This window comes from Sylvia atricapilla, chromosome 14, assembly GCF_009819655.1.
Source record: "Sylvia atricapilla isolate bSylAtr1 chromosome 14, bSylAtr1.pri, whole genome shotgun sequence".
Classification (NCBI taxonomy): Eukaryota; Metazoa; Chordata; class Aves; order Passeriformes; family Sylviidae; genus Sylvia; species Sylvia atricapilla.
Window position 1 is genome coordinate 10,330,922 of NC_089153.1, and position 15,360 is coordinate 10,346,281.

Here is a 15,360-nt window from a genome sequence, read left to right on the forward strand (position 1 = left end):
AATTTGACCTAACCCAGCCCATGGCTGCCTGCTCCAGAGCAGGCAGAGAAGAGCAGCAGAGCAGTCCATGGTTCTCTGTGCTGTCCATAGTGTTCTGAAAGGAACATGAAGTGCATCTCCTGGTGTTCACTGAGGCTGTGGAGTCCTCACTCCTGTAACTGCCTGTTCTGAACCCATGAAGTCATGCTGGGCTTCCAAGTCTCCAAAATGTTCCAGGTTATGGTGGCTGGATCGCATGAGAGCATGTGAAATTCAGTGTGCTGGAGATGAATGGCAAATGGAGTCCTACAGAAGGAGTAATTTCGATGTCTTATTCACACAGATGGGTTTTTAGTTACCATCCTGGCAAGAAAATGAAATTTTGGTGTCATTCTGGACAGCTTGATGAATACATTTCTTTAGTGACATCCCTCAGGAAATTAATATAGATCACTGGATATATTGAAAAGGAAACAAAGATTAATATGCAGAAAAATATGACAGTGTTGTAGAAGTTTTCTATGCTTTCTCACCTCAGATAGATGATTCTGTTTTTATCACATCCTCTCAAAGAGGACACAAGTGAGATACACAGAGTATGGTGAAACTAATGCATCAGCTGGGCTTAACTCTGAGCTCTTCAGCACTTGGTTGATGGCACTCTGAAGCAGAGAAAACTTTGCCTTCGGATAAATATTTGCTAAGTACATAGAATGCAGATTGATCCAACACATGGAAGAGTTCTCCATTCTTTCTGCCAAGAAACCAGTTTGCAACAGTCATTATTTGGCCAGGCATTCTGACAGTCCCTGCTTTCTCCAGTGTGAAATCCAGTGAGAATTGTGTAGAACCACAACACTCACAGCAAAATTATCTCTTTCTATCAGATTTCAAAAAACTATTAAGGTTTAATAGTGGGAACAGTGACAAAAATACTCACTTCAAGTGCTCCTGGAAGTTTTTGTACTATTTAAGTGTAATGTTTGCAATATACTCTATTTCTATACATTCACAATTACTCTAATTCTATACGTTCACAATGGTGTGATTTACATACGTCCAAATAGATATATCTTTGAATTTACCTTGCTGACCTTTTACCCCACCAGGATGGTGTGTATCCTGTTATACTACCTGAACAATATGTTCTTACTTGTCAAAGACTGTAGATTAACATGAAGTAATACAGAGTTATTATAAAATATTTAATAATGGCCATGCTTTCAAAAACAATCCAAAGAAAAATTCAAGGGGCTGAATCCAAGGAGTTCTTTATTCTTTGATTTCTAACCTGCATTAACTACTCTTTAGTTGGATACAATGTTTTGATAGTCTTATCTGATTGGAGCTAAATCTGTTAGAATCAAAACATAAGTTGATTCCTTTAATTGTGTGTAAAATAGTACTGAAAATACTGATTGTATTTTTCATGAGTTTTTTTTTTAATCCCCATTTAGGATGATTATTTCAGAAACTGGAATCCAAACAAGCCGTTTGATCAAGGTAAACTTAGTACACATTTTGTGGTTGTCTTCTGCTATTTTGTGATATCCCCATATGCTTTATGCCTCTCCTCCTCTGTCTGTCCCGTGCATTAGTGGAGAGATATATTCATACTTACATCTTGTTCCCAATTTAGTCACAGCTTGAGGTGGTTTATGTAGAAGAGTTTTGACTCATCTCGGTATTTTTTCACTGTGTTTTTTAATCCCCATCCATTCCACTTTATATTCAATGATGAAATGTGTGCTCAGAGAGATTCTCTGTACCATGAATCTTGGTTTAACATGCAATTTAAAACAGGGATCTTCACCTTCATTTTCTTTCATGTTAAAGGCTTTGCTAAATTAATGTCCTAAGTGTAACCACTGCATTTTCTAACACTCAAGGGGCCAATTCTTTGAAACCAGCTGTAATGCATGAATTTCAGGGCTGATTTTAAAAGGGAAATGGTGTTTTGTATATGCTGCTGTTTCAGATGCAGGCTCTGTAAATGATGTTTTGCATTTTGTCTTGGTGGGTGTTTAAGCTGTTGCAGTACTTCAAGTATTTCCAGGCCAGCTACTAAAGGATAGGGAAAAACCCCCAAAAAACCCCATTCTAATTGTGCCGAGGATAGCACTGGATACAACAACCATACTAGGAAAAAGAAACTCAAAATCACTCAAGTGTTTAGGAAGAAAATACTTATTGGAAGTGTCTGACAGTTCATCTGAAAATTTCACTTTACATCTATTTCTGTATTTCATTGCCAAGCGTGTTCCTTATACTGTCTGTAGCTCGCAGGAATATCACTGGGGTTAGAGCTTAGGAGTGTAGATTCTCTGTCTTTAGGGAGATGGAACTTCAGTGTCAAAGGAAAGGCAAAGTTGATGCTTTTGTCAAGACACATATCCACAGAGGTTTTCAAAGGTATTCGTGGGATTTAGGATTACAAATCCTATTGACTTCAAATGGAACTTATGCTCCTACCACTGTCAGAGGCCTTGTGACCCTCTGTCTTCCCAGGAGGAAAAACAAAAAGGTAAATCCTGGCAAAGTATTGCAGAGAGATCTTGAACTGACATGCTTTAAAACTGTCCTGTTTATTGTGTTGCTGAGATGTTTGACTCTGGGAAAAACCAGGAATGCTTGTAGAGAATCTGAAGTCACACATGGATACCTTGAAGGGATATGTTGGATGTCTCTTGAAGATTTCTGTCTCTTTGTAAAGAAAAGGATTTCTTTTTCAGTGTAGAGTTTCTCTGACACTGGATGTCTCTGGTCAGGAGGCAGAATGCAGACTTGAGGGATGCATTCTGAGCAGGGTGCTCTGCCTTGCACAAAGATCTGTGCACTGTTTTTTTCTCACTTAAATCTTCCAAATGGATTTTATACCAATAGATCATTCTTTTTTGACAGAGGTCACTCCTCTTGGCTGTGGCAAAATTTGCCCTGACTAGAATGTTGAAAATAACCACTCAAAACATTTCTAAAGACATTTATTGCACCAAAAAGAATAATTTGAAAACTGTTGATTATTTTAGTTACATATACACAGAGAGTGAGTCTTTAGTCATTGATCCCAGTGTTGTCACCCAAAAAATGAAGAGAAATCAAATATTGCTTCTTTGGGCCCTATGGGTCAGATGTTGACAAGACTAATCCTGAGTTTATATATGCATATAGGTATTCATATATGTGTAAATGTATCCATGACATATTTATCTGTATATAGAGGGAGTGGCATTAAAATAGAAACTGCTGAGATGAAGGAAGGAAGGAAAAAAGGAAGGGAAGCTTTCTCTTTCCTAGATGTTGTCACCAGAGCTTTAATTTCTGTAATTTTCCACAGAGAGGAAAAAGAGCAGTCAGAAGAATTTGTCCCAGCTCTTTCACGCAGCATGAGCTGCAAGACAATTGTTTAATCTCTTTTTTCTTTTCCGTTCTCTCTACCCTGGTATTTTTCCCATATTGTTCTCTTTGGCTTTGGGGAGTTTAAATGCCCCTTATGCTCATGTATGGTTTTGAAGATAGAAAAGCTTTCATTCTATATTTTTTGGGATTGTGATATCCAGAAAGCTTGTGCAGATCCTGTGGTGAGGAGCCCTAGCTTGCTCCTGTGAATTGAGTAGCAGCTCTGTGTTCTCAGCACACAGTTGTTATTTTGAGAGATATCCCAAAAGCTTCTTTTAACCTCACAAGACCAAGATTCTTCCTGAACAGAAAAGAACTTCTCCAGTGGGTGAATGAAAACAGATTGGGGATTTTATAGAAAATCTAAGTCTGGTGTCATCAAGCTAAAGTTCTTTTGTGCAAACACGTTTTGCGACGGGTTTATGAGGTTTTAATATTAAAAATCTACTTCTCAATTCTAAATCTAAAATCCTGCTGGAATATGCTAATTGTGAAGTCTTCATGTGGAGCCAGCCTGCAGAGCCAGGCCCAAGAGCTGGGAGGGCAGAGCTGCAAGGAACTGAAGGCAAAAGTACCTGCCAGAGAAACCTCACAGAGACAGCTGGAGGATTCCGTATCAGATGGAATTAAACGTATTCCATCTGATTTAAAATCAGATTAAAACAAGTTTAACAAATTTAAAAACCAACAGTAATCAAAGGTTTTGAAAATCAGCAGAGCTCTGCTTCCAGGCTTGTACTTCATTTGCATCTTTTAAAGAAGTCTGCTGCATCCAACCAACTCAGTATTCTTTTCTAACAAAAAGCTGGCTTTATTCAGCAGGATAAATTATTTAATTGTGCATTGAAAAACAATAGCAGTGTAATCAAGCTGTCTGCTTTCTGCTCGCAGTGTGGAGAGAAATACCTGAATGTTTGTCTCAAGCAAAAAAATACCTTGTTTTGTAAAAAAAGCATTCATGGCTTTCACTGAAACCACCTCCAGGGAGTGACACGAGGTATCTTTGGATAACAGGCCTGTTCAAAGGAAGTCAACTTGAATGGTTCAACTGCAGCTCAGAGGGCACCTGAGTGATCAGAGTTTATTTTTAGCTGAGCTACCAGCCCAGCTTTCTATTCATCTTTAGCCCAGGAGAAACCAGCACAAAAGTGAGCATCTTACTGGCAGAGCTGAGCTAACGAGGCACTGGGACTGCAGAAGGCAGCAGAGTTTGTAGCCTGGAAATGATTGCTGGTCATTAATATTGAACTCGATTCTGTCACAGTTACAGAAGCAAGAAAGCAGAAGAGCAGAAGGAGCAGGTTAGTCAGGATTTTGAAATATAAATCAAAGAGTTGGAATTTTTTTCCTGACAAGGTCATTTGAGAGTTCTTAAGGAGCTTGACAGCTAACTTGGAATACTTTCCTAGTCTTCTTCATCCACTTTGGAGAAAGAAAAGAGGGAATAGGGGAAAACTTTAGCATAGCTGAAGTGAGAGATTTTGATACAGGTCTCATATTCAGCACCTATTCAGACTTGCCAGAAAATGAACTCATTAAGACTTTATGGATTATATTAATTGAAAACTGTTAAATTAAAAAAAAAAAAAAAGTTAAAGTTACTTAAAATTTATGCTAGAAGCCACCCCTAAAATTGCTGGCAGCAGTTTGGAATGGTGTCCAATTTGCCATATGACTTTTTAAAAGCCTCTTTACCTAGAACGTAGGGGCTGAGGAAGTAGTGGGGTGCATTTTGTATTGCAGATGCATGAGCTCTGAAAACATTTAAAACATCAAGCTGCCATTATTATTGACAACACAGCTGTAGAAGGATGCAATAAGAGGGGTAAAAATTTGATTCTGTGTAGTGTGATAGTGTGGATTTTTTTCCCAAGTATGTGCTTAAAACCATCCACAGACCTGTGGAATTTCCTGTTCAACGAGGTGCAATTTCCCCCTTTCCATTTGAACTGTGACACTGGCAGAGGATTTCAGTGGATGGAGCTGGCCTGAGTCCCCTCCCCTCAGCTCTGCCTTCAGCACTGAGGCACAAGGACTGGCTAGAAACAGGGTACACCTTTACCCATTGCTGGTGCTAGCAATACCAAATGTTCCAAGCTGCAGGGAAAAAAGGCTCCTGATTAGAAATAGTCTGATGTTTCCCCCTTGTCTTCCAGCCTTTGTCTTTCTTTTCACTGTCTATTCCCAATCTTCTTCCCCGATAACTGGGAAATCTGGACAGGGATGTTTCTTCCCAGGGCTTTCATTATCTGCCCTTGGAGTGGAGGGAATACAAAAAAATTTAAAAAATTCAAACTCCCAATTCCATTGTATTGTGTGAAAATCTTTATCTGCCTGAATTGGACATATCAATGACTGACTCTAATATCAGGCGCACTCATTTAGACTTGGCTATCATTATTAATTACAGACATGTACTCATTTCAAAGAGCTCGCCTTGAGCACTAATGAAAGGCTGAACTAGCAAAATACCCTTACTTTTGAAGAGGAAACACTACTTTTGAGTGGGCTGAGGCCTCCAATGTAGCATAGGCCATGACTTTCACAGTCCAGCAGCCCCGTGAAGTGAATTGGCCAAAGTTAGAGCATTACATTTCAAGATGAATGTGTTGGTATCAATGCTTCCTCTCCTTGTGTATCACATCCTACCTGTGTCTTTCTGGTGTTTAAGTCACAAATCCAAACTCCAGAAATGGGCTTCTGCAGCTGTTCAGAAAAAAAATTTGCCTAAAATTCACAAGCCTTCCAAAACAAAAGGAGTGAAAATGGGAAGCCTGTGATGCAGGATGAAAATCATAGAACCTGCAATTATTTTTGAACATGTAATTTTCTGTTAGCCCAGTTAAGATGTTCTTTCAGAAAAGCCTGAATAAATTCCTCACAAAGAGATGTTTAGTACTGAGCACATCTCTAGTCACAAATATATGTTAGTTTTATAATAAATGTTTTCTATTACGGTGCCTCAGATGGCAGATTTCAATTGAATAACTTATTTTGCAATTTATTTTTTGACTGTGCTTGAATTAGTTTTAGAGGCTTATTCATAGTGCAAGTGCACATGAATTATGTTTGCAAATTTTCAGTAAATCAGTCCAGTTTTAGAACATGTTAACTGAATCAACCAAAAACAATAGCTGAGATGCAGCACATGAAATATACTATCTCCCATCAAATGCATTTCAAGCACATATGGCTGCTTATCTCCAGGCAGATGCACATGGCTCTTTTTGCATGCTAGAAGCGTAATATTAAATTCCTTATAAGCTTGTAAGCAACCAATTTTGTCATTAAATATGGCACAAGAAGTGACAGGGCTGGGGTTCTTGTGTGTGATTGCATTATGGCTGATGTGCTCTGAGCAGAGACAGTGATCGATAGGCTGCTTGCCTGGAATTTTATTAGCACTTGGGGAGCACTTGTTAGTTTTGTCAATAATGGTGCTGGCTTGCTTTTAATATCTTACTTCATTGACTGCGAAGCACACACGATTTTCAAAGGGGAATTCATGCCCTCCCCATGCTCATCCAGTTTCCCTTGAATTAAGGGTATTTTTGAGGAATATCACAGAACCCAATCCTGCTCTCTTTGGCATCTCTCAGGGAGGAGAGGTTTCCTTCTCTGTGCTTCAGTTCAGTATAGAAGAATTCATGTTTGGTAACCTGCCTAGACCTTTAAAGATTAAGTGTACATAAATACATGGCTACAAATCTTCCTTCCTTATTTGCTGCAAGAGAAAACCTTCATCATCCAAGCAGGTTTCCATTACAGCCTTATAAGAAGTTAAAGAAGTGCTGTGTAAAAGAAATAATTATAAGGTGGATACAAAATCAGTTGGAAAACTATGTTCTGGTACTAGCTGTCAATGGTTCTGTGTCAAGCTGGGAGGATAAATTGAGTAGAGGGCTCTGTGATCTCTTTTGGATCCAGTATTATTTACCACTTTTTAACATTTGCCATGATTTACCATTTTAATTAACCTACACATGTTAAAATTAGGCTGCTGGGTAAATGTTGCATGGAAATAAAATTCTCCGTCACCTTAAGAAATTTAAGAAATGGTCTGAAAACAAAGGCTAAATTTAGTCTAGGCAGATGCAAAGTTCTTAGATAAGAACAATCATCTGCACAAAACAGGATGAAAACCAATCAGTCATACATTTGGAGCAAAGGGCTGGGGGATTATAATGGATTACAAATAGAACATGAGTCAACAATGTCATTCTGCTGCAAAAAAAGGCAAATGTTGCACTGGCATGTGTAACTGTGAGTAATCCTTCAGCTCTAAGTAGTGCCAGTAAGACCTTGGCTGGAATACATTGTCCAGATTTGAGTAACCAGGCTTCTTGAGTATTATGAATCAACTGGAAAGTACCCAGAGAAACGTAACAGGAATGATCAGAGTTGCAGAAAATATCCTCTGTGAAAAAAGAAAGGCTGAAGGAGAGGAGCAAACCAACAAAACAGCAACAACAAGCCAAAATAACCCACAAAAAACCAAAACAATGCACAAATCCTGTTTTCAAATATTAAAATTAACTGCAAAGTGGAGGGCTGATGCTACATCCATTGTGGATACAGCAAGGGGGAGTAATTTTACACTGCAGCAAAGAAGATTCATTTTAGCTTTCAAAGTGGCAGCAATATTTAAGCATTGGGAGAGATATTTTAAAGACGATGTTGAGACTCTGTTGAAAGGTGTTCTGAAATATGTTAGGCAAATGTCTTGCAGATAATGACCCATGGGTAACTGGTCTATCAATGGAGAGGGGGAATGGAACCAGCATCCTTCCCAGAACTGCCATTTTAGCACTGTGATTCTGTGATTGTATTTTGATTAATGAAAACCAGCTAATTCCATTGAAATCGCAGAAGAAATGCTGGAGAAAGTATTTCTTAAAATAAACTTACAGTCAAAGCAAAGAATGGAAAATAAATGAACCAGTATCCTTGATAGATGTTTTGGCACCACCTGAAAAAACACAGGATTTTATTTGAAGGGAATAATGTTCAGAAACTGCAAGACAGGCACTAACCATGGTTGTCATGGGCTTGCAAAGCTCTGTGAATGTAAACAGGGACTGGCAAAAGGAGGCCCATTTTCTCTGACTGCTGCTCCCTCTCTCTCTCGTTTTCTCACAGAGTCAGGAGGACTTCCTAGGGGTGTAGTACTTGCTGTTAGTAGCTGGTTGTTGTTGTTTTTTTTTTTTTTTTCTCCAGTCAGGAATAAAGGCTGTGATCTAACCCCAAGGCTAAAGATTTGGGTGAAAATCAGTTACCTGTTCTTTTTCAATTCATTAGCTAAGATGTGATGATGCATATGTATTTAGGAATTAAATCTCCCTCTGCTATAAACCTAAGTGCCCAGGTCATCAAAACACTAAGCGAATCAGATATTTTACTACCTCTTCTCACTGCTTCAAATTAAACATATTTGCATGAAATAATATTATTTCTTCTCTAAGCTGATTGTTTGCATTCTAGCTTTGCAGCCTTGGTCATTTGGAAAGTTACTTCAAACTCCTAACTGCTGATGCAAAGCAGTCCACAGCAAGATGAATAAAAGAAGTTTTCAAATATATTCTGATGCTGTTCTGCATTAACAAATTCCCTAAGCATAGCATGTTGAAAGTTAAGTTTGGCAAGTGTTGTTTAGTCATTTGATCTCATTCTGTCTTTTCTCTCTGTGTCCTCTGGTTGCAATACATCCATGGACTTCACCATCAACACCTGTTTGTGTTATTGCCCAACAGCTTTGGAAGGCTTGTCAAATTTACATACATTTCTTTGAAGACAGGAAAGCCATATCTGAAGAATGAAATTTTACTTCTACTGTCCTCCTTGCAAGGTCTGTTTTAGGATTTATACTTTTTTATGCAGGGAAGATCAGCAGCAGCGTTGTTTCCTTATGGATGTGCATCCTTGCACTGCCTCTTCTGCTGTAGAATGATGCAGGCAGATGAAGTGTTGACCGGAAATGTGGAGGTATTAGGTTCAATTTAACCACAAGGCAAGGCAGTACAATAAAACCTGCAACCAAAGTATGTTCTGCTTCTGGGATAGTTTTAATTTATACACTGAGCAATCTCACTTCCCATCTTATCTGTAACAAGTAAACAGAACTCTGTGATGACTGGATGTACAGTAGAGCAATCCTAGGGATCATTGCACATTACCATCTTTAATGCAATGTAAGTAAGCATTATTGTAATTATTTTTATGTCATCTATCTGTGTGTTCATGAAGTTTATCCTTTATTTAATTGCTGGAGGTTAAATTTCATTAGAAGAGGCACGTATTCTCTAAGAGCAAATGTATCTTTGCTGGGAAGGCTCCAGCATTGAGACTTGTTTCTCTCTTCAGCGGGGCCTTTGGAATGACCTTTCATATTTAAAACCAGTGAAAGGTTGCTGACATAGCCAGAAGTCTGCAAAACCAAAAGGGAAGAAGAACCTCTGCGTTTCATAGTGTTAAATACAGGCAGCTAACAAAAAATCTATGGTTCTCTCTCAGTGGGCCATAAAGCTGCCTGAGGACTCAGCGTTAGCTAAAATAAATCCAGTATCCATGATTTGTTAGTCCTGTTCTCAACTCTAGCATATGGTTATAGTTAATTCAGTCTAACCTGATGGATTTATTTATCCTCAAAATCCAGATTATGTTTAGCTAATCTCCAGATTATGTTTAGCTAGAACTTCCCAAAGAAGATAAAAGCAAAACCATGAAAGGCCATGTGCAAGTGGAGTCAAGAAAAGCACAAGTCTATTTGAAAAACACCAGCAGGGTGTTAATGTGAATGATATATCCCAGTATCAGAAACATAAATATATTGGTCATGATAGTTTAGACATAAAGACTATGAGTTGCTATGTTTTTCATCTTTATATACTTCATCAATAGAACTCCTAAATATGGCATTGCTATGTGCTGCCTGTAGGCTGTGCTTCGTTGCTCCCACTCCTAATTGCCTGACAAAGCTCCTGGCTTCATCATTATTCTATTGCAAGAAATGGGAGTTGATATTTAGGGAAACATTATTCATTTTCCTTATGTTTCTACTTCTGAGCTGCTTTTTCATGAAGTGGCACTTCTAGTGTGTTTTCCTACACAGGGCTGTGGCAATAACATTTTCCCAATGCCTATAAATAAATTAAGTATACTGCGGCTTGAAAGAGAAATTGCTATCAGCTGGTGTTCCACTACCTACAAAACATTTTATCTTCTTTCAGTTTCTATTACTTTGCTCTCCCTTGATTTTGTAGGGGAAGTTGTGGTCCCTGTTAGTGTCATGTGGTGCATTTGTGAGCGGCGTGCTTGATGTATGGAACTATCGCAGGCACCCGGTGTGGAGAGCTCTGCTTTGGAAATTGCACTGAAGATGAACTTTTTGGCAGATGAAAGTGTTGATATGATTTGGAAATAGGCCTGTTTGTATCAGTCAGTCAGGTACTTCATTTTTAAGATGGAAAAAAAATAATAGAGGTTGGAGATGAAAGAGGAGAGCGAGGACACCTGTCTAGAGGAAGCAGAGCCCAGAAGGAGGAATGCACTCTCTATATATGGCTTTTATAAGAATGCAACAAGTTAACTTCTCTTCACATGCTGCAATCTTTAAAAAAAGGACATAGTTGCTGAACTTTTCCCATCTGCACAGTTACCCAAAAGCTGGAGGTGGCTGTTCATTGTGTCTGTGGCTCACATTAGGAAGCCACTCTGAGGTCTAGCTAAACCTAATTAACCTTCAGTGGGATAAAGTTAGATGGGACCAGGTGCAAACAAGATGCACACAGGGCTTCTTCTAGGCACTGATCTCAACTGAGGCACGGCTCATGTTAGTTATACACAAGATATTTGGAAATCGTTTTATCCAAATTTTCTGAAACAATAAAGAACTAATTCTGCCAGGCTTTTAAGTGAAGACAGGAGCTTGGAGGAAATGTGTGGCATTAAATAACCATGACAGGTGGTTAACTTTAAAGAGAAGGGTTCTCCTGGAGCACACTCCTCAGCCTTTGTGTCATCTCTGTGTAGACCAGAATATTTGAAAATTACCCCGTTTCAGTGGGAAAAAGGGTGTTTTGGAATAAAGACTTGTGGTAGTGTCCCTTTTAGTGTTTTCTTTTGAGTTGGGAAGGGATGAGGAAGAAAGAGAATGCTGAGAGAAGCAAAAATAAAGTATGCAGTACATGATGTTGAATACTTTGAAATAGGATCAGGTAGATTAATAATGGATTTTTTGTATGGCAGTCCCCTGGCATACCTGATTTTTGTCTGCCTGTTAGTATGCTGTCTTTTTCCTCAATCTAGTAGAAAGAAAAGAGTCTTTTGCTTGCTTTTCTTAAATAACAAGAGTTCTGTGATCTTTTACAGGTTTTGAATTATTTTTATTTTTTTTTTTAATTAAAATATTGAATCCCTCCCCTCGAGACTTTAAGCTAATGAAGTTTTTATCTCACTTCTAGCTAGTATTCGGTGAAAAGGGGGATGGGGTTTCAGGAGGTTGCTGGAGCAAGGTAGGACAGAATGGAAATAGAGCTTTTTGTGAGGTGGAGAAGGCAAGGAGTGAAAAATTAAATGTATATCTGGAGCAAAGGTGTTTTTTGTGAACAATTTTATTACTTTTAGGGATGTCTATGTTAAATTTTATTTCACTATCTCCCTCCATGTGTTTGTCCAGTACATTGGCACAACAAGAGGTTTCAAAAAGAAACTATTAAAAATTTAAGTCATAAATATTTACAAGCTTGTTTTTCTTAAGGCACCAAATAATTATGAGAGGCCATTCTTGTATGTTGACAATTTCCTCAATGATGAGAACACTTAGTCTGGAAAGTAATTTTTGGTATGCTGGCTAAATAAAAAAGTTCATTAAAGTCTTTGTAGGGTCTGTAGTAGAGAGCTAATTACAATGTTTTTTCTTACATTTCAATTATGGTAGATGTGAATTAACAAGTATTTTAATAAAACTTAGTAGCATTTCTTTTCCACCAAATGGTGTGAATTTAAGTGACATCTCTGACACATAAAGAGCCTAGGGTTGGATATGTGTGGTGAATGGATTTTATTTTAATGAATTATAGTGTAATTCTCATGTCTTAGCAATTAAAGTTGGGCATTAACTCTAAATTCATTAATTCCTTTGCATCCTTTTTTTCTTTGGTAGAGGATGTACTAAAAATTCTTTTAAGCTTATAAAACTGGACGGGGTGTATGACAAATAGATTTAAACTGGATTACTGAGGGGCAGAGCACAAAGGCAGAATTACATCAATGTCAAATTCTGCCCTCAGTTACGTGCAGGCTCCTTGGGGGAGTTACAGTGATTTAAATTTGGCTGAGACTTGCATAACTTGGATGGAAAATGCATGTTCATTGGGTAGTTCTCCTTTTCAGTCATTCTGATATAAACCTGGCTGCTGGACATTTGTATCATGTGCATTTTCCTATCCATGTAAACATCACTACATTATGGCAATACTTGAGCAAACTGGTCCGAATTATTGGCTTTTTAAGCTTTAATTAATTGCTTAGTTTGTGGATTTAGGCCATTTCTCCTCTGTCAGATAAAAGTACTAAGGTGCAAAAGCAGTGTTGATAATGTTGGTGGAGTTGTCTAACACTTTGGGGGGGATTAGGAGACCACCTTCTCATCTCCTGCCTTCCCTTCACACCATAGCCAGAGCAGTGCCCAGAGCCCTCCATCAGTTCTGCTGTTGGTGAGGGCTGACCAGCAAACCTTGTGCTCCTTGCCTCTCTCATATTGTGGTGTCTGAGGTATCTGACCTCATTCTTCAAATGCTTATAAGGTCATGGATTTGCAAGTATTCTCGAAGTGAATGAAGCAGATGAAGCAGAAGGATTGTGTGTGCATCCACCATTTTGTAGTTTTGCCATTCAGTGCTGTTTTCCAGGGCACAGTTTCATAGCAGAGACTGAAAAAGTGTCAGTAGTCCAAATGTGAAAAAATGAGCACGTGACCAGATCTGGCTCCGACAGTTCCCTAGAAAATATGCCATAAACAAGGAAACTGCAGATCCAGAGGGGAGTGATGAGCTCAGCACGATCCTGAAGTATGACAGTTCTGTTCTTCTGAACACTGTCTGATGCTGTTATGTGCTGAGTCCTTCTACTGAAGCAATTTCACACCTCATCTGCTAGAGATGAAAATGGCAGGGAACAAACTATAAATCCAGTGAAAACTTAGTTTAGTAGATATATCATCCTATCAGAATCTTTTCATATAAATAATTAGTTCATCACTTCCTCAATCCACTAAATTTGCAAAGCTTTCGAAATGACATGGTGTGTCATTATCTCAAGAAACTCTTAAGAAATTAAGTAATACACCTCTACCTCCAAGGCAGCATCAACCCTGTCTGCATCACTCCTGATATTTCCTCACTGTCCACAGTCTCCCCTGCAATTTATTCTGGTATTCTTAACTATGGGAAATTTGTCACCTGAACTTTTTTCATTTTCTGCAGTTCAGACCTTTGTATTGAAGACTTTTGTGCTGTGTGCCACTGACAAGACAAACAGCTGGGTGTCACCTTAAATTTAGTGACTTTTTCTTTATATGAAGACTTGGTATGTTTCCTTTCAGTGCTGTCATCTTAACCACAGATTCGTGAGTTCTTCCTCCCAGATAATTTACTGGCCTCATTAGCCTCTATCAAATGGGTCAGAATGAGATGTTTCAAAATCAAGAGAGCCAAGGAACCAAGGGTTTGGGAACTAGAAGGCCATCCTCTGTGGCTCCTGGTTCCAACTGGGACAAAATTAGTTTTCTTCCTGGTAGGTGGTTTATTGCTGTCGTTTGGATTTTGGATGAGAATAATGTGGATAACACACTGATGTTTCAGCTGCTGCTGAGCAGTGCTTACTGCAAGTCAAGGACCTTTCAGCTTCTCACCCCACCAGCAGGGAGGCTGTGGGGGCACGAGGAGATGGCAGGGGACACAGCCAGGATGACCCCAGGGGCATTCCAGACCACATGAGACCATGCTTAGGGTATAAACTAGGGCCAAAGCTGATCCAAAGGCATTTCCTTCTTGCACTTTGGATTTTTTCTAGGATTGCATCTCCTATAAATAATGCAACTCAGTGGTTTTGCTTCCTGTGGTTTTCACTAGACCCTTCAATTTTCAGTTTGAAACAAATGGTGTTTCCACATTGTTTGAAATAATTTCAGCCTCATTGCTTTCATCTGGTCAAATAATCCTTTAATCCATGCTCAGAACAAATTTATCTATTATTTTTTAATGCTTTTCTTAGTGGATGCCTATATTGTGCTATGGTAGTGCAGATAAAGTATGATTGATCAGTTAATCAAATGAGATTTATTACTGGTTCATTAATTCTGGCTACATAGATGATTAAAAGTACAGATTTTTACACCTAGGGCCAGTGATATTTTTTTTATAATATGGATTTAGAATATATTTATGCAAGCAGAAAATTGAATCAACATTACCATCAGTGCATTAAATTACAGGATTTTATTAAAGAATTCCCTTCTAACAGTAGATATAGATATGGGGGGAAAAAACCCATGAGAATTACCATGAAAGATTTTGCATCTTTAAATTACAATTTGATCTTTAAAATATTGCACATGCCCAAAATCATTCTTTTTGCATGCCGGATACCATTCTTATGTGATTTATGTGTTCTCAGTGTGCACACCTTTCCCCCTGAATCATGAGATGCTCCTGATGGTTTGGTTTATGTGCTTTGATTTGTGCAGTCTGAGTTAGTATGGTCTCCTAGATCAAATTAAATAAAAGGAAGGAAGTTGAAAATTCTTTGCTATATGGAGGACTGTCTTTTTTCCTACATTATAAACAAGTGAAACATAAATATGACAAAGAATAACTGTTACTTAAGCCTGACTCAGGGCAGCAATACTGTGATTGAAGAGTCTGCACAGCCCCTTTTCTCTTTCTGGCTGTGCTGGGAAGTTCACAAGACTGGTCTCTAACTATGAAT

At 38.5% G+C, this 15,360-nt stretch overlaps 1 protein-coding gene across 1 annotated transcript in view; it reads left to right on the forward strand.

The window, feature by feature from the left end:
• SPOCK1 (SPARC (osteonectin), cwcv and kazal like domains proteoglycan 1) overlaps window positions 1-15,360 on the forward strand; it is a 272,090-nt gene that overhangs the window by 91,186 nt on the left and 165,544 nt on the right. Inside the window, exon 3 of the mRNA XM_066329062.1 lies at window positions 1,437-1,482. Within this exon, the coding sequence (XP_066185159.1) occupies window positions 1,437-1,482 (46 nt within the window). The remainder of the gene's footprint in view (window positions 1-1,436; window positions 1,483-15,360) is intronic.